This window comes from Narcine bancroftii, chromosome 2 (assembly GCF_036971445.1).
Source record: "Narcine bancroftii isolate sNarBan1 chromosome 2, sNarBan1.hap1, whole genome shotgun sequence".
Lineage (NCBI taxonomy): Eukaryota > Metazoa > Chordata > Chondrichthyes > Torpediniformes > Narcinidae > Narcine > Narcine bancroftii.
Window position 1 is genome coordinate 102,069,798 of NC_091470.1, and position 21,235 is coordinate 102,091,032.

General features: G+C 44.4%; 2 protein-coding genes across 5 annotated transcripts in view; one reads left to right on the plus strand and one right to left on the minus strand.

Annotated features, from left to right (window-relative positions):
• elmod3 (ELMO/CED-12 domain containing 3) overlaps positions 1-11,100 on the minus strand; it is a 33,580-nt gene extending 22,480 nt beyond the window's left edge. For 2 of the 4 annotated variants that reach the window (XM_069917736.1, XM_069917734.1), the window contains exons 1-2: positions 10,634-11,100; positions 2,545-3,330 (exon numbers count right to left, since the gene is read on the minus strand). In XM_069917736.1, coding sequence (XP_069773837.1) covers positions 2,545-2,628 — 84 coding nt within the window. In that variant the 5' untranslated portion in view covers positions 2,629-3,330; positions 10,634-11,100. The remainder of the gene's footprint in view (positions 1-2,544; positions 3,331-10,633) is intronic. The other 2 variants (XM_069917735.1, XM_069917737.1) reach the window with 2 other exon arrangements.
• Positions 11,101-11,293: 193 nt separating this feature from the next.
• On the plus strand, positions 11,294-20,364 carry LOC138752425 (uncharacterized). Its single transcript, XM_069915280.1, has 3 exons — positions 11,294-11,609; positions 17,981-18,208; positions 19,153-20,364. The coding sequence occupies exons 2-3, from the start codon at positions 18,104-18,106 to the stop codon at positions 19,690-19,692; spliced, it is 645 nt and encodes a 214-aa protein (XP_069771381.1). The 5' UTR covers positions 11,294-11,609; positions 17,981-18,103; the 3' UTR covers positions 19,693-20,364.
• The last annotated feature ends 871 nt before the right edge of the window (positions 20,365-21,235 follow it).

Below are 21,235 nucleotides of genomic sequence, written 5' to 3' on the forward strand. Positions count from 1 at the left end.
ACAATGTAGCAGTGGACCTGTGCAGGACAACAGAAACAGGAGAATACCCCCCTCCCCCGTCCCAGTTGAGAAAGAGAAGCATGGAAGACGTCTCTACAGGAAAGTGACCACGGCAGTGGACCAGCAAGGGGTCAGGGGGTGAGGGCCCACACAAACTACAGGTTACTAGATACGCGGTCGAAGGACTCATGTTGGGCTGCAGGCAGCTGGAGACTGGGAACCAGGTATCAGAACCAGGATTCGAGTGGGTGTTGAGGAAAAGAAAGGCTCGCAAACGGCCTCAGTGCTGAAAACTTCCTGATCGTATGGATCTGGAGGTGAAGTTGCCAAAGGATTGATCAGGAGTCTGTGAGACTGTGGGAGCACTGGAGATTAATCCACGGGCACACAGTGTCTCTAAAGGGACTCCCTTTCCTTTTCTTCTCTTTCTCTTATTGTTAGGGCACCAGGCAATGTTAATGGCGACACTGTTTGCCTTAAGGCAGGCAAAGGTTGACGAATTTCATATATATTACATTTTTTGTATTATTACATGAAAATTAAAGAAACCTTGAATTTGAAATGTTTACAGTTAAAAGAACAAGATACAGTATCAGAATGTAACTTGGCAAAAGAATATGAGATTACATACATGTAGTGCAATTAACAAATTATAGATTTTAACTGAGAAGAACAGTGAGAATACAGTGGATTAAAAACAGAAAATGTTAGGAAAATTCCTTAGGTCAGACCGCATCTATGAAAAGGGAAACAGTCTGATGCCCTTCATCAGATCTGAGATTCAAGATTCTTTAATTGTCATGTAATAAAATGGAAAATGCGATATTACACAAAATATCCTTTAGTCTACAGCAGTCAGATATTGTAACGCTGTCCAGATTTCCTTTTTGATTAGCACTAGGTATTAAGCCGGGCAATTTCTGCTGATGGCACATCTTTGTCTGCCTTAATGTAGACCAGTGGTTTACAAACTTTTCTAATTTTTACTAATCAAAGAACAACTATGGCATAGGGATTACTTAAGGAAGTATGTGAGTGGAAATAAAAAGTTTGAAAACCACTGGTCTACAGTAAGGCAGACAAAGATGTGCCATCAGCAGAAATTGCCCGGTGGCCCTTTCAGTCAAAGAGAAGTAAAAGAGACTCTCCTCAAAAATTAGTCTGGGTAGCAAAGAAGCTGGCAGGAATAGTAATGAGTGGAGGAAAAGGTATTAAAACCAGGTAAGATACTGCAACACAGGCGAATGGTTGGCATAGCCTTTATAGCGCCAGCGATAGGAACCTGATCGGGGTTTGAATCCCTCGCTGTCTATAATGGGCTTATACGTTCTCCCTGGGTCTGTATGGGTTTTCCCCAGGGGTTCCAGTTTCCTCCCTCAAAAAAGTACTGGGGGTGTAGGTTAATGGGGTGTAAATTGGGCTGCATGGACTCTTGGGCCAAAATGGCCTGTTTCCGTGCTGTATGTCTGAACTTAAATCATAAATATAGATACCATGGGGGTAATCAAATATTGCAGGAAATAGTAACAAAAATTTTAAACATACTGCATGGCAACAGGCCCTTTAATACACTGTGTCAATATTGGCCATCAAGTGCACATCGATACTATCCCCGGTTTCCAAGACGGCCTGTGCCGTGATGTTCCAAGTGCAGCAGAATACTCTAAAACACTCTCTAAAATACTTCAGAAAATTAAATTTTGGAAGTCTTTCAGCATTATACTGTAGGAAAACACAGCTGTCAGCACGAAAGCCATAAGATACCTCACAGAGGAATAAGTTAGCTTGAATTTACTAAGAGATCAAGGGTAACCAATAAATGACAAAGTTTCAAGTTTTCCTTTGATATTGTGATATCTCAGCTTGATATAAAGAGGCAGATAAAGCTTTTGCTGTGTGTTCATCTGAAAGATGGCACATCTAACAATGCAGGAACTTCATCTCACACAAATTTCTGACCTGTAGATAAATGTGCTGTGACTTATGCAAGTAGCCATGTGATAGCATCAGTTACCATAATACTGTGGATACACCAACAATTCAGGCATACTAATATGCAGGGAAAGTAAGCAAAAGCGTTTGTGCATGCTTTACCCTAATAACCTAGATATACTAACATTCTGATATAGATGGATACATGGTTAGCATAGCGGTTAGTGGAACACTGTTACAGCATCAGCGACCAGGGTTCAAATCTGGCACTGTCTGTTAGGAGTTTGTACATTCTCCTAATATCGGCATGGGTTTTCTCCGGGTGCTCCGGTTTCCTCCCACCGTTCAAAATGCACTGGGGTTGTAGATTAATTAGTTATAATTGGCCAGCATGGGCCGGAAGGGCCTGTTACGGTGCTAAATTTAAAATGTGCAGTGCAGGATTGGCTGGCATTCAGAATACATACACTGCCATTGTGATAAGCACCAACAACAGTATACTACACCAGTATCTTGCAGAGTAACATTGTCAGATATCATAAAGTTGTCCAGATTTCCTTCTTGATTAGCACTAAGTATTAAGAGGAGATTTTTACCATGAGTATTCTGTACCTGTTCACAAAGCTGGATGCAAGCAAGGTATTGTGTCTGTCCAATTCCCTCGCTTTGATTCACATACCTTCTCCTTCGCCTCATTTCTACATAGCTGGTCCCCGTCCATTGTTTTCTGCAGGTTCCTATGGCAATGGGTGTTGCTTCTGCTCAGGGATGCCAAGTTGGTTTCCAAACCATATGCTCCCTATGCACAGGCTGAAAATAGGGACCTTAACTCTTCTCAAAGTGCCGTGGATTTAGGGTGGCAGTTTACCAGCACAGAACAAAACCAGAACTCTTCAACAAATGATGTCTGGACTTGTACATAAATCAATTTGCACATCTTTATAGCCAAACGGTCTGCAATCTCTCACAAGAATGCCGTCTGATCCTTATGTATAATGTTGTCCTCTGTACTAATTTCTGTCCCCCTGTTCAGTGGTTGTACAGTTAAGGAAGGTGCAGCTGAAGTTCCTGTTGTATGTTCAGCAACGATAAGCACTGGCCAACTCATACACAGCACAGGAAGCTGACAATGAATTTATTACAAAATGCAGTCATTTAATTTGATGTGTTGCTTTTTTTGTGATGAAACGGTATCCTTTGTAAGCCACTTTCAAACCACAAAATCTGGTGCAAACATTTATTAAAAGATGTTCAAAGCCTTGCAGCTTGGGGTCTTCGAGCTGTTATTATAGAGGTCCCTTAGGTTTTTGTGCTGAAGGATTCCTTAGTGGGCAAAGATTATCATGAAACTTTTCTTCCCCTCAAAGTGCAGTATTAATTTGATTGGAGCAGAATCTTCTGTGGAAGACAATAACACAACAGAAGCTCATCGAAACTAAAAGGCAACACAAAGGGGTTTTTTCTCTTATTCCTGTTCAAAAAAGATTTGCCCCAAAATTATTTATACTCCTTATCAATTTGCTCATTTCCATTCCAGTCTCCTTGATGTGGGAAATCATTATACTGGAGTATCTCACCCAAACTAATATTTTCTGATTGCACATAGTGTTACAGAACGCAGATTCTATCTTCGCACAATACCTAAATTTGAAATCACCCCAGCAGGCATTGTTGGACACAACTTATATAGTTTGGATGTCTTTTAAATGATTAAAGTTTCAGGAACTAATTTTCATTTCTAAAATATCAGTCCTGAATATAATCACATTGACAGGAAATAGTTATTTTATTACTTTAGAGTGGCTCTCAATGATATGTCAGTGTGCCAAGTGAAATTTCACCAAAATGAATGAGATTTTTTAAATATTTTTCATTTTTGGGGATGAGGTAGAGAGAGGTGATAACTGAGGGAAGAGGGAGAGATGCAGAGGAATCTTTATTTGTATTAGCTGAAATTTCATTCTCTATTTATTGCTAAATACATGTTTGTGAGGCGGCACGGTTAGCGCCACACTGTTACCGCACCAGTGACCAGGGTTTGAATCCCACGCTGTCTGTAAAAAGTTTGTACGTTCTCCCCCATGTCTGTGTGAGTTTCCTCCCACCCTTTAAAAAGTACTGGAAGTTTTAGGTCAACTGGGTGTAATTGGGCACCACAGGCATGTGGGCCAAAATGGCCTGTTACCGTGCTGCATGTCAACATTTAAACATTCAAAACAGAAAATGTCAGTTACTACCTGAAAGAGAAAAAAAAACAGGCAATAAGGAGAAGGACCCCGGGTTGATGCTCCAAATTGGAGAAAGGTCAATTTTAAGGAATTAAGAAAGGATCTAGAGAGCATAGATTGGGGATGTTTTCTAGCAAGGATATGCTTGTAAGTGGGAGACCTTCAAAAGATGAAATTTTAAGAGCAGAGGTTGTACATTTCCATCAGGATTAATGGCAAAGTTACCAGGCATAAGAACCTTGGTTTTCAAGAGATATTGGGGATCTAGTTAAGAACAAGAGAGAGGTTAATAGCAGATCTAAGCAACAAGGTACTTGAGGAGTATAAAAAAGGCAAGAAAAAAAAATGAAATCAGGAAGACTAAAAGAAGACATAAGATTGCTTTGGCAGGCAAAGTGATGAAAATCCTAAGGGCTTCCACAGGAATATTAAGAGCAAAAGGATGGTAAGGGAGAAATTTGGTCCTCTTGAAGAGCAGGGTGGTTGGCTATGTATGGAGCCAAAAGAGATCATCGATGGGTTACTTGAATGTGTATTTAATCAGGAAATGGGCACAGAGTATATGGCCATGAGGCTAACAAACAGTGATGTCATGCAACCTATACAGATTGAAGAGGATGAGGTGTTTGGTGTCAAGGCAAATAAAGGTGGATAAATCCCCAGGGCCTGACAAGATATTCCCTCAGGCCTTGAGGGAGGCAAGTACAGAAATTGCAGGGATCCTGGTAGAAATAGGTGAAAAGCCAAAGGATTAGTGGGTAGCCAATGATGTTTCATTTTTTTAAAAAAAGGTTTAAAAATAATTTGGGAAATTATATGCTGGTAAGACTGACACCAGCAGTAGGCAAGTTATGAGAAGATGTTTAAAAAGATCGGATATACAAGTATTTGGACAGACGGAGATTGATTAGGAATAGTCAACATGGCTTTGGGCATAGTAACTAATCTTGTCGAGCTTTTCGAGGAGGTTACCAGGAAAGGTGATGAAGGAAATGCCATGGATGTTGTCTTTAGTAAGGACTTTGACAAGGGAAGTCAGGAATGTTCAATCATTCGACGTTCATGACGAGGTAGTAAACTGGATTAGACATTGGCTTTGCAGGAGAAGCCAGAGAGTGGTAGTGGATAATTTCCCCTCAAACTGGAGGCCTGTGACTAGTGGTGACCGGTGCTGGGTCCATTGTTGTTTGCCATCTACATCAATGATCTGGAAGATAATGTGGTAAATTAGATCAACAAGTTTGTGGATGACACAAAGATTGGAGGGGTGGGAGACAGTGAGGAAGGCTTTCAAAGCTTGCAGAGGGATCTGGACTTTGTTAATTTCTTTATGTTTGTAATAACATGTAAACTGCAGCTGGAAAAATGGGCTGCAAATGGCTGATGGAGAGTTGCATGCAGACAAATGGGAGGTGTTGCACTTCGGAAGGACAAACCAAGGTAGGGCATATAGGGTAAATGGTAGGGCCGCAAGGAGTGTGGTAGAATAGGGCGATCTGGGAATACAGAAACCTAATTCCCTGAAAAGTGGCATCACAGGTAGATTGGATCAAAAAGAGAGCTTTTGACACATTGGCCTTCATTAATGAGTATAGGAATTGGGATGTTGTATAAAACAATAGTGAGGCCAAATTTGGACTACTGGGTGCAGTTTTGGTCACCTAACTGCAGGAAAGAGAGATTTACGAGGATATTGCTGGGACTTGTAGAAATGAGTTATAAGGAAAGGATAAACAGGTCAGGACTTTATTCCCTGGAGTGTAGAAGAATGAGGGGAGATTTGATAGAGATGTACAAAATTCTGATGGATATTGATCGAGTATATCCAAGCAGGCTTTTTCCACTGAGGTCAGGTGAGATAAAGCATGTAACAAGCTCCCAGCTGAAGTGGTGAATGCAGGCTCAATTTTCACTTTTTACAAAAATGTGGACAGGTACATGGATGGGAAGGGTACAGAGGGACATGTTCCAGGTGCAGATCAGTGGGACAAAGCAGAATAATAGTTCGGTTCAGATTAGAAGGGCTAATGGTGGGGTATCTGTAGTGTTCTATGGAATGCATAGAGTAAATGATTAGACTGTATAGTTGCAAAAAAAAAAATCCTTTCAATAGGTTGTCAGATCCCTATTCTATTCTCATTTCTAGCCTTTAATTAAATAGTTTAATTAATTCAAAATCTGTTTATTCTTAAATAATTAAGAACCTAAGTCCACAGTCAGAGTAGACTTCACATATTCACACCTACATTACAAGAAACATGCAGATATAGCCCACACACAAGGACTCATTAAAATTTCACATTAACATGTCTAATTGGTATGGAAGGAAATAAAAGCTTTTGTTTTCCCCTGAACCAAAGCTCTCATTAATAAAACAAGAGCTACTCTTCACACGCACTATTTGACTCATTTACAGAATCCAGGATGTCGCCAGTATTGGATTCCATCTTTTTAAAATGTTAACCAAATTGGTGGCGCCCTCCAGCTATTCCACACTCAAGACACAATGAACCACAGGAACATCCCTAAAAGTGCCCCTGTGTAAACGACCATATCAGCACACATCAGAGGTAAGTATGCTAATTTTATTTTCAGAATAATTCTGTTTTCTATGTAAAAATGCCCAGATTTGTTGAACTTCTCAAATAACATTCAGATAGCAACTGACATCAAAAGGGGGAGGGTCTTGATCAAAAACACTGACTCTTTCCCTCTACAGATGCTGCCTATTCTGCTGAGTTCCTTCAGCTGTTTGTTTTTTGTTCCATAGTCTAACTTCTGCATCTCTTGTATTTCCCTTTAGTTCTCAACTCCCCTGACACTTGATGAAGCAGGAGGGCTATTGTGGAGAACACTGTACAGGGCATAGCAGAAGGAGTCACTGCCTCAATACTCAAAGGTTTAATAATAACCTCAGGTGCTGTGTGGAGTTTGCACATTCTCCTTTGAGTTTCCTCTGGGTATTCTCATTTCCATACAAATCTCTCAGGCAATTGTTAATTGACCACTGTAAATTACTCCTGGAGTTTGTGGTTGTTATGAGAATTCATGGTGGATAGGCGAATTAATGAGTGAATGCAAATAAATAAGGTTCAATGTGATAAGTGGAGGAAGTGAATGCAGTTGCCAGCACATATTCCATGGGCCGAATGACCTGCTTCTACATCAATAAGTAAACAGAGGCTGCAGGTTGGAATATGAAGCACAATGGCTGACCACCCTTGGCATACAGAAACAACACCTGGCAGCATTGATATTGCAGGAATAATAGTCCCTCCCTTCCAGCCAATAACCATAATCACAAATTAATGACACTTAGAATAAAATGCAAAATCTGAAGTATTTTATTTTTATATAAAGTAATTCAAATTATCAGCTTAATGAGTGATCACGAAATGTAGCAATTAGTAAATACAAAGAGTTATTTGTTTAATTTTTATGATACTGCATGGTAGAAAACTCTTCTGGCCCACAAAACCCGTATCACTCAATTAAGCCTCCAACCCCGAAAGCTTTAAAGGGCAGGAGGAAACTGAAGACCAGGAGAAAACCCAAGCAGGACACGGGGAGAACATACAAAATGCTGACAGACAGCGCCAGATTCAAACTAGCGCTGTGCAAACTGCTACATTAACTGCATCTTTCCCCCCACCCCCGAAAACAAACTACTCCTGATCAAGAAGAAATTTTGACCCCTACATTGTGATCCTTGGAATTGTAGATTGGAATTACTTAAAATGGAGAATTTGAGATCGGACCCCAGCAATCAGGTGGCAAGAGGGGTTCAAAGTTGTGGAACCATGGTTGTACGTAGAAGTTGAAGAAATATTTCCAAATCTTATTTGGAAAACATTTGGAAATTAAATTGAGTATCAGAACAGAGTTCAAAATTTTTACAAAATGCTTGGAAGGGGTCATGCAACATCTGTGGAAGCAAAAGGATTCCACATTTCAAGTGGAGACCCTGTGTCCTTTTACCTCCACAGATGCAGCCTGACCTGCTGAGTTCTTTCTGCATATTGATTCTTTGTTCCAGAGTCCAGTACCTGTCATCTCTTGTGTCCCCTTTCTCTCATCTTTCCAAAGCATGAGCAATCTGCTTAATATTAAATTTGTCAATTTCAGAAGTCTTATTTTTAATTCCAGTATTTGTATCCTGCTAATCTATTAAATTATTTTGATTCTGCACTTTTTGCAATTGCATAAATATTTCTTTGGCACCTTAGGGTTACATTAATCTGCAGTGCTGAGCCATTACTGCGGTCTCCACTCCAATGTTCTTCATTTATAGTCAATATTGCTCCTTCACAATCACTGTTGTCTTTGCAATTAAGCCACTGCCATCCAATTAGCATTATATTTGTTGCCAATTTTCTATTAGGTTTACAGTTAGTACCATCACAATCCATTCTCTTGGCCTCCTTGGTGTCCAGAGAGCTTAAAGGACCAAATGTACCACAGAACAAAGACAAGTGTGGACACAAACTCAAATTACAAACCAAAAATCAATCAGTTCTTGGGACCAAACATTGCATAATTCCTGCATAGCTTTCTCAGAAAGGGTCAGCATTTAATATCAACATCAAAAATGTGTCGGGCAAAAGCCAATTCGAAGAAAATGGCATGATTCGTCAGCATGCAACAGAAGTCAAGTACTTTCCCCAGCACCACTCCCTCCCCCCAAGTACTGTTAAAGGGAGAAGAGAGAATGGAAATACTCAAAGCTTCTATCCTCAAGCAAATCCCCCACCATCCCCCCACCCCCCACCCTGGCCATGCCCTCTTCATTCTACTCAGCAGCACAAGGACAGCTTCTTCCCCCTCCGCCGTCAGATTCTTGAATGATCAATGAACCACAGACACTGCCTCACTTGCGTCTTTTTTTTCCCTTTGCACTCTTTCATTTACTTTGAAATGAGGTTCATAGAAACATTTGCACTGTAGCAACAAATTTCATGACATGCTCATGACAATAAATTCTGACTCATTAACATACTAATGGACGGAGACCTAGCTCCACCATTATCCCCAGCTGACATCTGCAAAGACAGCTCAATTCACTTGATCTGCCCCAAAAAAAAGGCAAAGTAATACTACTTCACTCAGGTTCTAATCTGGTTCATCCCATTGCCAATGGAACCAGACCAGCAGGAGCCTCCTTCCCCCTTGGCAAAGCTTTGACTCCCCTGAGGAACATCCACCCTCCAGTTCTGAGCCCTCTTGCCTGCTCCTTGGGGTTAGAGGCTTTCAGTGCAGTACTAGTCACCACCAAGACGAGGTTGAGGGACCACGGAGGGGAGGAGTCATAGTGTATGAGTGGGCGGGCCAGCTCCATATATACAGTAGTCAATCATAACTATATACAATGGAGGAAACATTTCACAAGAGAGGAGGACTCATTGGTGCGCTCCTGGACTGCGCATTGGTGCGCTCCTGGACTGCGCATTGGTGCGCTCCTGGACTGCGCATTGGTGCGCTCCTGGACTGCGCATTGGTGCGCTCCTGGACTGCGCATTGGTGCGCTCCTGGACTGCGCATTGGTGCGCTCCTGGACTGCGCATTGGTGCGCTCCTGGACTGCGCATTGGTGCGCTCCTGGACTGCGCATTGGTGCGCTCCTGGACTGCGCATTGGTGCGCTCCTGGACTGCGCATTGGTGCGCTCCTGGACTGCGCATTGGTGCGCTCCTGGACTGCGCATTGGTGCGCTCCTGGACTGCGCATTGGTGCGCTCCTGGACTGCGCATTGGTGCGCTCCTGGACTGCGCATTGGTGCGCTCCTGGACTGCGCATTGGTGCGCTCCTGGACTGCGCATTGGTGCGCTCCTGGACTGCGCATTGGTGCGCTCCTGGACTGCGCATTGGTGCGCTCCTGGACTGCGCATTGGTGCGCTCCTGGACTGCGCATTGGTGCGCTCCTGGACTGCGCATTGGTGCGCTCCTGGACTGCGCATTGGTGCGCTCCTGGACTGCGCATTGGTGCGCTCCTGGACTGCGCATTGGTGCGCTCCTGGACTGCGCATTGGTGCGCTCCTGGACTGCGCATTGGTGCGCTCCTGGACTGCGCATTGGTGCGCTCCTGGACTGCGCATTGGTGCGCTCCTGGACTGCGCATTGGTGCGCTCCTGGACTGCGCATTGGTGCGCTCCTGGACTGCGCATTGGTGCGCTCCTGGACTGCGCATTGACCCAGATTCAACATGGAGTTGGGGGAAGATGGCAATGCACAACCCGGGGAGACTGAGCACAAGCAGCAACTCAACATCAAATGGCCCCACGGTCAATTATAACCTGATGTATCATTTTTTTTTACTGAATAACCTTAACCCAACACCCGATCAACCCTGGCACTTCCAGATGTGTGATGGATTTCCAGCCATACACTGCACCTTGCGGAGGTTGACATGTTAAACGCTGTACTTAATCTTTTTTAAGCGTTAATTTAATTTTTTTTTAAATCAACCTTTTCCCCTTACCTGCGCTTACTCTCCCGCTCCAATCTCAGCCGCTATTTAACAGCTGCCGCTCGAACGCGCGTGCGCCCGCGACCACCGGGAATTGTAGTCTTTCCGCCCGCGTCTTCAAGGGGTCCGGATGAGGCGTAAAACTGCATAACCCAGGATGCAGAGCGGGCACCGGCCGCGTCTCCACGGAGTCTCGCCCCGCAACGGCATTCGGGGGACTCCTACGGCGAGACGCGGGCGGCAGGACGTACGGCAACGCGAAACTCAAAAGAGTGCTTGGTTTACAAGGTGAACAGCCATTGCCTTATTCACTTGTTCACTCTCATTTACTATTACTGGCCTTATTGATATATAAAGCAGGAGTGAAACAGGAAAGTCTTCAGTCCCTGTGATTTTAGTAAAAACACAGAAATACTGGAGAACTCATGACAGACATGTCAGCAGGGGACAATCCTTCCAAGTTGTGATAGTACAGGATACTATCATCAATGTGTATATTTTGCATATAGTAGTTGTGATTGGCTGAGAGGCGTAACCACGCCTATTGGCAGGTCATAAAAGGCTGCTCCTAACCAAACCCAGGTCAGTCTGAACTGGTCGACCTTGATGTCTTTTGTTAATAAAAGCCTGGGTTTGAGTCAACAAGTCTTTGAGTCATTCGACGCACTATAGCCTTGCTTGGCTGTGCACAAGGCCATGGACAGACACGTCAGCATGGGAGGTGGGATGCAGAATTGAAATGGTTGTCTTCTGGGATATCTCTGTCACTGATGCGGACAGAGCAAAGGTGCTCAGTGAAGCGACCTCCCAGTCTATGTCCAGTCTCTCCGATATAGAGAAGGCCACAATGAGAGCACCGGATGCAGTAGCTGTCTCCCATGGATACACAAGTGAAGGGTTGCTTCTCTTGATAGGACTGTTTGGGGCCATGAATGGAGCTGAGGGAGGAGGTGCAGGAGCAAGTGGAGCACCTCCTGCAGTTACAGGGGTAGGTGCCTCGATATTGAGCCTGGCTGTGGTGGCTCTTTCAAGTTCCTGTCATTTTCCACTTTCTTTTACCGGCTTCACATTGTGATTCATTAGCTCTGCAGATCAAGGGAGGTGCACGAAGTATGGTGGTATTCAGAGTTTTGGACTACATGGAGGTTTAATGTGTCCCTGATGGAGGATGTATTTGAATAGGCAAAGGAGATGATTGTGGACTTCAGGAGGATCAGGAACAGTCAATGACCATCCTGTTCTTTTCCCCATTCTGTACTACCACTGCCTGATAGTACAAAGCCCAAGCTTTAATAATCTCCTCCTTGAGTAAGCACTGTACCTCTGGCCTGTCCCTGGCACAGTACTGTCTACTTTTAAAGTCGAGAGTAAGGTTGGTGAATAATAGGGGAGGGGGGGTGATTTTAAGGGTGAAGAGCTTGCAGGTCGTGAGTTGTTGGCCATGTACAATGGGGGGGGGGGGTTGTAGAGGGCGAGTGATGCACAGTGGTCAGTTCGAAAACTGCCAGTTATACACATTGAGGGGTGGATGGGGCCCATCGAATTCCATCATCACGCTTTTAAGGTGACATTGAAATTCCAGTCCCAATAGCGCAGCAGCGCAGAGCTGTGACATTACTATCAGTCTAAAGTCTTTATATTCACCATTAGAGTCAATTCGCAGAAGCCCTGGGTGTCCTTTGTGTGTGACTTGGATGCCAAGGAGACCTTTTGGTTCACCAGCAATACTGTAAGGGAAAGGCGCCGCACTGTGTCCAGGTGTGTGAAGCTGTCCGTTTTCCTACTATTGAATAAGCAACTCGACATGTGGCCATTTACCTGAATATCCATCATTGACCTGGCAAGTTGATGTGGGCTGTCCTGGTCGAGTGTGATGGAGGTCAGTGTTGGGTTGCTGCACATCGTTGTTGTGGAAGACGGTGGAGTCCAAGATGGTGGCCCCCAGGGCCCACACGTGGTGCTGCTGGGTCTCGAGGATGACACCCAAGATAGTGGCCTCCATGGCCCGGATGCGGCGCTATTGGATCCCGAGGATGGCAACCAAGATGGTGGCCCCCACGGATTGCATGTGGCACTGCTGGCCCCTGATGATGACGGTGTCCAGGACGGCAGCCCCACAATCCGCACACGGAGCTGATAGGAAGAGGTTCTGACTTACGCACCTTAGCGTAGTGGCCCTTCTTCCCACAGCTGGAGCAAGTTGAATCCTTCACTGGGCAGCATTCCCTCTGATGCTTGCCCAAGCCGCAGAATGCTCCCATAGCACCGCAGCTGTGGTCGGGTCACCAGATGACCCAGACAAAAGTGACGGGAGGTGGTTGTGGAGCACTGCTGCTGAGTTGTTAGAGGAGCAAAAGGGTGGTGGCACATTCCAAGATGGCAGCACCTGGGTAACCACGGGGCAGCCGCATTCTCAGTTGAGTAGGCCTCCATGTTCTGGAGAGCCACGTCCAGCATCGCTGCCAGCTCCATATAACCATATAACCACTTACAGCTCAGAACAGGCCAGTTCGGCCCTACTAGTCCATGCCGTAACAAATCCCCACCCTCCTAGTCCCACTGACCAGCACCCGGTTCATACCCCTCCAGTCCTCTCCTATCCATGTAACTATCCAGTCTTTCCTTAAATGTAACCAATGATCCCGCCTCGACCACGTCTGTCGGAAGCTCATTCCACATCCCTACCACCCTTTGCGTAAAGAAATTTCCCCTCATGTTCCCCTTATAATTTTCCCCCTTCGATCTTAAACCATGCCCTCTAGTTTGAATCTCCACCACTCTTAATTGAAAAAGCCTATCCACGTTTACTCTGTCTGTCCCTTTTAAAATCTTAAACACCTCTATCAAGTCCCCTCTCAATCTTCTACGCTCCAGAGAAAAAAGCCCCAGTCTGCACAACCTTTCCGTGTAACTCAAACCTTGAAATCCTGTCAACATTCTCGTGAACCTTCTCTGCACTCTCTCTATTTTGTTTATATCTTTCCTATAATTTGGTGACCAAAACTGTACACAGTACTCCAAATTTGGCCTCACCAATGCCTTGTACAATTTCATCATAACCTCCCTACTCTTGAATTCAATACTCCGATTTATGAAGGCCAACATTCCAAATGCCTTCTTCACCACACCATCTACCTGAGTATCAGCCTTGAGGGTACTATTTACCACAACTCCTAAATCCCTTTGTTGCTCTGCACATCTCAATAGCCTACCATTTAATGCATATGACCTATTTAGATTTGCCTTTCCAAAATGTAACACCTCACACTTATCTGTATTCAATTCCATCAGCCATTTCTCAGCCCACACCTCCAGCCTTCCTAAATCACCTTTTAATCTACAGAAATCTTCCTCACTGTCCACAACACCACCAATCTTTGTATCATCCGCAAACTTGCTTATCCAATTCTCCACCCCTACTTCCAGATCGTTAATATATATAACAAACAATAGTGGACCCAGGACCGATCCCTGAGGAATTCCACTAGTCACCGGCCTCCAAATGGACAAACAATTTTCTACCACTACTCTCTGACACCTCCCATCCAACCATTGCTGAATCCATTTCACTATCTCCTCATTTATACCTAATGCCTCCACCTTTTTTCCTAACCTCCTGTGGGGAACTTTGTCAAAAGCTTTACTAAAGTCTAAATAGACAACATCCACAGCTTTCCCTTCATCAACCTTTTTTGTAACCCCCTCGAAAAACTCAATCAGGTTTGTCAAGCATGATCTACCCCTGACAAAACCATGCTGATTACTCCCTAGCAATCCCTGTACCTCCAAATATTTGTAAATACCATCCCTCAGAACACTTTCCATCAACTTGCCAGACTCACGGGCCTGTAATTCCCAGGTTTACATTTAGACCCTTTCTTAAACAGCGGAACCACATGCGCCACCCTCCAATCCTTTGGCACTACCCCCGTGCCCAGTGACATCATAAATATCTCTGTTAATTGCCCCACTATCTCTCCACAAGCCTCCCTGAGTGTCCTTGGGAATATTTTGTCTGGTCCCGGAGATTTATCCACCTTTATCTTTTTCAACACAGCCATCACTACCTCCTCGGTTATCCTTATATGCTTCATTACCTCCCCACTATTTTTCTTTACTTCAACTGGTTCAATATTTTTTTCCCTAGTGAATACCGAGGCAAAGAAATCATTCAAAATTTCCCCCATTTCCTCTGACTTCTCATTCAGCCTACCCTCACTATCTACAAGGGGTCCAATTTTATCCCTCACTAATCTTTTACTTTTAATGTACTTATAGAAACACTTTGGATTTATTTTTACTCTGTCTACCAAAGCCTCTTTGTGACTTTTTTTGGCCTTTCTAATTTCTTTCTTAAGATTCCTTCTACACTCCTTGTAGTCCTCCTTCAAATTGTCAGCTCCCTGTTCTTTATACCTCTTGTACACCTCCCTTTTTCTCCTAACCAAATTTCCAATATTCCTCGAAAACCAAGCCTCCCTATTGACTTCCAGCCTTTCCTTTGATCCTCCCTGGGACATAACTACTCTGTACCCTCAAAATTTCTTTTTTGAATATCCTCCATTTTTCATTTACACCCTCACCTGAAAATATCCTGTCCCACTCAATACTCCACAAATCCCTTCTTATTCATTCGAAATTTGCTCTTCTCCAATCCAGAACCTCAACTTTAGGCCCCTCCTTGCTCTTCCCTAAAACTACCTTAAAACTAACAGAACTATGATCACTAGACCCAATTGGATCTCCAACATTAATGTCTGATACCTGACTTAGCTCGTTCCCTAACAGGAGATCCAGTATTACACTGCCCCGAGTCGGTTCTTCTACTAATTGATTCAGAAAACAATCTTGAACACATTTAACGAACTCTAGCCCATCCAGCCCTCTAACTGTATGGGTATCCCAATCAATGTGAGGGAAGTTAAAATCTCCCATGATCACTACCTTATGATTCTCACACATATACGTTATCTCTCTACACATTTGTTCCTCTAGTTTTCTTGACCCATTTGGTGGTCTGTAATACACCCCTATTAGCACCCTCATGTCTCCTTCACCCCTCAATTCCACCCAAACAGCCTCACTGGACGATCCCTCCAGACCATCTTGCCATCTCACGGCAGTAATGTCCTCCTTAACAAGCAGAGCGACTCCTTCCCCTTTTTTACCCCCTGATCTATCACATCTAAAACAAATGTATCCTGGAACGTTAAGTTGCCAGTCCTGCCCCTCTTGTAGCCAGGTCTCACTAATTGCCACACTATCGTGACCCCAAGTATCTGTCCATGCTCTAAGCTCATCTACCTTGTTCACTAAGCTTCTTGCATTAAAATATATGCATTTCAGAGAATGACCCTCACATACATTCTCTTTTCTACCTTCTACCCTAATCTCCATCCTACCTTTTTTATCGTTTTTATTCTTATCTAGGTGGCCATGCTCCCTTGACACTACTCTCACACTCTGTTCCCCACACCCCTGCCAAACTAATTTAAACCTTCCCCCACAGCTCTAGCAAATCTGCTTCCCAGCACATTGGTCCCCCTCCAGTTCAAGTGGAGTCCGCAGACTGAGCTCCCCTTGCTCCAAGAGTCTCCGTCAGATGTAGTTTGACCTGATCTCTGTGATGAAGTCATGCCGGATCGGGCCCTCTGTGTACTCCACGGTGAACACGGCCTTGCATTCACAGGCCCTGCCGAGTGCTCGTAGGGCCCAAAGATATTCAGTGTTGGACTCACTGGGTCGTTGTTTGCGGGGCACTAGAAGGTGTCTGGCTTAGACAACATTGATCTTACGCAGGTACTGTCCTTTGAGTATGTCCATGGCTTCCTGGTACGATGTAGCATCCCTGATCATGGAGTACACTAGGGTGCCGACCCGGGACTGAAGCGCTTGTAGCTTATCGGTTTCTGATCGCACAATGGTGGAGAAAGCCTGCAGGAAGGCCTCAAAATAGCGCAGCCAGAGCTCAAAGTCGGTGGATGCCTCAGGCGATTGAGGGTGGATCTCCAGCTATTCTGGCTTCAGGATCTGCTCCATTGTTTAAAAAAAAACCTTAAATGAATAAAATTGATGCCCCATCAATTTCTCGAAAGACTGTTGTAGAGAAACCAATCGGCTTTTATTCACTGAAGAACAACGACACATCCATACTGTTCAACTGTCCCGCACAGAGGAGGGGGCCATGGGGAGGACCGCAGGAGCCATCGGCCAATAGGTGTGCCCAACCAGACAATTATGTGCAACAGGGCTTCTAGACAAGTGGTTTTCAACCTTTCTCTTTCCATTCACAAGCAACCTTAAGTAATCCCTATGCCATTGGGGCTCTGTGTGATGCACCATCAATAACTTCAAAGACTAGAAGTTGGAGAGATACTGATAGGCTTTTATTCACAGCAAATGGAGGTGCACCCACGCCAGTGAACTTGGAGCTGTGGTACAGTCACCTTTATTCAGGGGTCAGTGGGATGAGCCTCAGGCACTGTCAACAAGGGGCACGTCCTAACACATCCAAACATATGTCCAGTGGCTTGGGATTACTTAAGGTGGTACGTGTAGCACAAATAAAAGCTCTCACAGCTGGAGGGAGAACACACACTTTTATTAGCTTATAACAAAGTGTAGGGTCTCACAGTAGTCTTCAGTAGGGATCAAGGTTTAGACAGGAAACCTGGTGGGTAGATGGGGGCGGAGCCTGGGGGAGGAGCCAGCCATCTACACAGCCCATTTCCAGTGAATCTCAGTTCACTGCAGTATGTGAGTGGGAAGGGAAGGTTGAGAACCACTGCTCTAGACCCAATTGTTACTGAAATATTTTACTTGAGAAAAATTGGCCTATTTCCCTCAGAGTTCTGAAACCATGCACATAACGAGTCAACGAGGTACAATTAAAACAGTGGTTTTTCAAATCTTTTCTTTCCACTCACGTACCACTGTAAGTAATCCCTTACTAATCACAGAGCACCTCTGGCATACAAGGACGAAACTCACTTTACCTTTTCATGATTATTCATATTAATATAACAACAGTGATAATTGTATTGTTTTGGAAAACTTCCTGCAGAAATTCCCCAGTGTCTCTTAAAACATGCACTGTCTAAGAGTTGCAGATGGCCCTTCCCATCCATCTGTCTTTTGTTAGGTGAATGCGACACCCTTGGCTGAATTTCAGAATCGTTAAAAAGCAAGTTTACACAACTGACTTCAGTTTCTTCGGTATCTGGAAGCGACTTATTTTAAATGTATTTTTATTGAGATTGCTCCGAAACTAAATGCAATATTTCTTAGCTTAATTAATCTTACAGCTGTGTTAATGACATAAATGATGGATACTTGAAGCAAACTTTCTCTTTCACACAGACCGACAGGAGTTGGATTTTTGCCACTTTACACCCTGAGGCAAACAGCCCTTACAAGAAAGTTGAATGTGACCTGAATTCAAACTCCAGTGGTTCCTGGTTGAATTAAAATTCTCACTGAGAAATGATGGAAGTGAACCCAAATTCAAGTAACACTGAAGAAGTGAAAATCAGAAACAATGCACAGATGCTGGAAATCCTGCCGCGATTTATAAAATCATATGATAAGGTAAATGGTCACCATCATTTCCCCAGGTTAGGCACCGACCCTGAGGTCTGATCCTTAGAGATGTTGACACCCAGGAATTGACCTCCTCCACTGCTGACTCCTCAATGAGGACCGGTCGCATTCTCCTGATTTCCTCACCTTTTTTTGTACCTTTATAAGCAAACAAAAGTAAACACATTTTGTATATTTATGTAGAGGTCAACAAAGGAATTTTAAGCTTTGAATGAGAAAAGTCTATTCACATGTTCATTGTGAACGATATTGTTAAGATCTGGTCTGTCGTGTAGTGGAATGTGGTATTGTGGACACATCCCCCACTGAGCTGGGCAAGCTGGCCCGCCTGGTGAGCCCCTCCCCTCAGACCTCCAATAAAGGCCGAGAGCCCTCGTCTCCTCCCTCACACCTGCCCTTGGACGAGCCAGCAGCATTCTGAGGCAGGCTTGGATCTTTAGATCAATAAAGCCTTTGGCCCTTACTTCGGGTCTGCGAGTGGCCATTGATCACGCTACACAACATGAGGGTTTTCACAGTGCTGCTCACTCGAGAACACAGGGTGAGAGAGGAGCATGGAGACTTCACTAATAAACATACAGTGCACAGATTCGATGTAGGTGCTTGGTCCCCAGACTTAAGTTGTGATGGTAATCTGTCACAGCCTTGGGTGATATTGATCTCCCTGTTATTCTTTTGCATCTTATTCTACACACCTGTCTGATTAAGATAAATAATTTGTTGTCACGTGCTGTCAGACTTGTTGAAATTTCTTTGTGATTTGTGAGCATTTCGGGAGTGGTTTCAGCAAGCTGTAAAGTAACATATTTTGCAAGTTGAAACAGGAGTTGCCTAACTGTATGGATTTATATATTCCATTTGATGCGAGATGCTGATTTAAGATCATGAACCCAAAATATAGAAAAATCTTTATCCTTTTGTTGCCCATAAAGGTTCACAAAGAGAAGTCACTGCTCTCGCCAAGAAGGGAGAAAGAACCAAAAGTTCCTTGGAGTCACCAAGTTCCTTGGGAGTCCACTTTAACTAGTGACCTATCGTGGACACACAACAGCTTTTCACTTGTCAGGAAGACACAACAGCGACGGCACTTCCTGAGAAGTCTGAAGTGGGCAAGGCTACCGGTCACCATCAGGTCAACTTTCTGCAGGAGTGTACCGCTTCATCACCATGCAGTGCAGTTGTTGCAGAGAAGTGGATCGCAGGTCCAGAAGAGAAGCAGAGAGGATCACTGGGGTTTACCTTCCCTCCTCCCTCCCCCCCCAAAACAAATTGACATGATCTACCAGGATCATTATCTGAAGAGGGCGTACAAAATCATTGAGGATCCCTTCCACCTCACACACAGCATCTTTCAGCTACTCCAATTAGGAAAGAGGCACCAGTGCATCAAACCCAGTGCCACCAGGCTGAGGTACAGCTTCTTCCCATGGGCAATGAGAATGCTGAACGACCAAAGAAACTGCTTACACTAACCCTCTGAGATGCTCATATTTACAAAGCAATATTTATTTATATATATGAATACTTGTCCTGCGTATGCATTGTTGGTCCAAAAGTATGTTATGTCTGGTTGTGTGGCTGCACATGTTTTGCACCGAGGCGGTTTCATTGGGTTGTGCTTGTGCAATCAGATGACTTGAAAAGCGAATCCCTTCAGAGTCCATGGATCCCACCACCTCCCCCAATGCCACTGTAAACTCTGATGCCGCATGGTCTGCTGCCCATTCTAGCAGTGACCATGAACCCGACTGTGACGATTTACCTTATCAATGCCCTGAATAATTTTATAAACCTCTAAAAGACACCCCATCCCTCAGCTTCCCATGTTCTAGGCCATGTTCCCACTCACATACCACCTTAAGTAATCCCTTACTGACGACAGAGCATCTCTGGCTTCCTATAAGAAAATAAACATACCGCAATTGTAAAATAACAACTAAATTTAGAAGGACAATGAATAGACAAAAAAAATATATATTCACAGTAATCTGAGGGGGGGAAAAAAGGCCATGACTAACAATAATGTAAAAAGTCCTTTTGTGCTATTGGAGCATTTGTTAACACAGGACTTTTTTTCCCCTGGAAAAACAAATGGGACCTTCAAGCTGAACACAAAGATAATTTCAGATTTGCTGCATCACGTAGGAAGTTGGAGAGACATTAAATAAACTACTTTTGAATTTAGCCTGTTTAATTACATCATGATGCTGACACATTGACCTAAAAATGTTTTGCCGCTGATTTTCGTTTGTACTCGGCATCTGATGCCTCTCGTGTCAGTGTCCAACAATAGTCAACCAGCATTGATGGATTCCAGTTGCCCTGATACTCCTTTTCTGTGGTCGCAATGCCCTGGTGAAATCTTTCACTGTGTTATTGTAGAGATCGTCGAAAGAACCAAAGACTTGTTGATCCAAACCAAGGCTTTTATTAGCAAAAGACAGGAGCTCTTCACAGGTGGCCGACCAGTCCAGAATGATCCGACCTGGCTAGGGACACAACCCTTTAAGGCCCAGACAATAGGTGTCGCTAAGCTCTCAGCCAATCGCTGTAAGCACAGTCATTACATACTCTAGATACTGCAATTATATACATTGGTGATAGGTCTGTACTATCACATTCACCCCTTCTTGGAGAACTGACCCTGGGGTGGAAGGTCTGAAGAGTTAGAAGGGAAGGAAGGGGTAGGTTAAGGACTGTAGCGGTCTGGGGGTCTGACCATCCGGCATGACTGTCGGGATTGGGGTCGCTGCAATGGTGTCGCCAGCGGGCTCATCGGGTGCGACCGCTCCTTCGCTTAATTCCCCAGCTGTGTTGTCAGCAGGGTGGCCCAGGTCATTGGGGTGCAGTTGGTCATTCTGTTCCGGCACGGGGCCTGGGGAATAAAGAGTTGGGGAAGGTTGAGTTGGGGGGGTTGTTGGGCCTACTGTGTCCTGAGCTAGGTCCCGCACCGAAACAGTGTCCTCCCGCCCGTCTGGGAACTCAACGTAGGCGTAATGCGAGTTCGCGTGGAGT

Coding starts and splice junctions, on each gene's coding strand:
- LOC138752425 (XM_069915280.1), top strand. CDS start 18,104: ATGATGGAAGTGAACCCAAATTCAAGTAACACTGAAGAAGTGAAAATC. Junction 18,209..19,152: donor TTATAAAATCATATGATAAG/GTAAATGGTCAC, acceptor TTGCCCATAAAG/GTTCACAAAGAGAAGTCACT.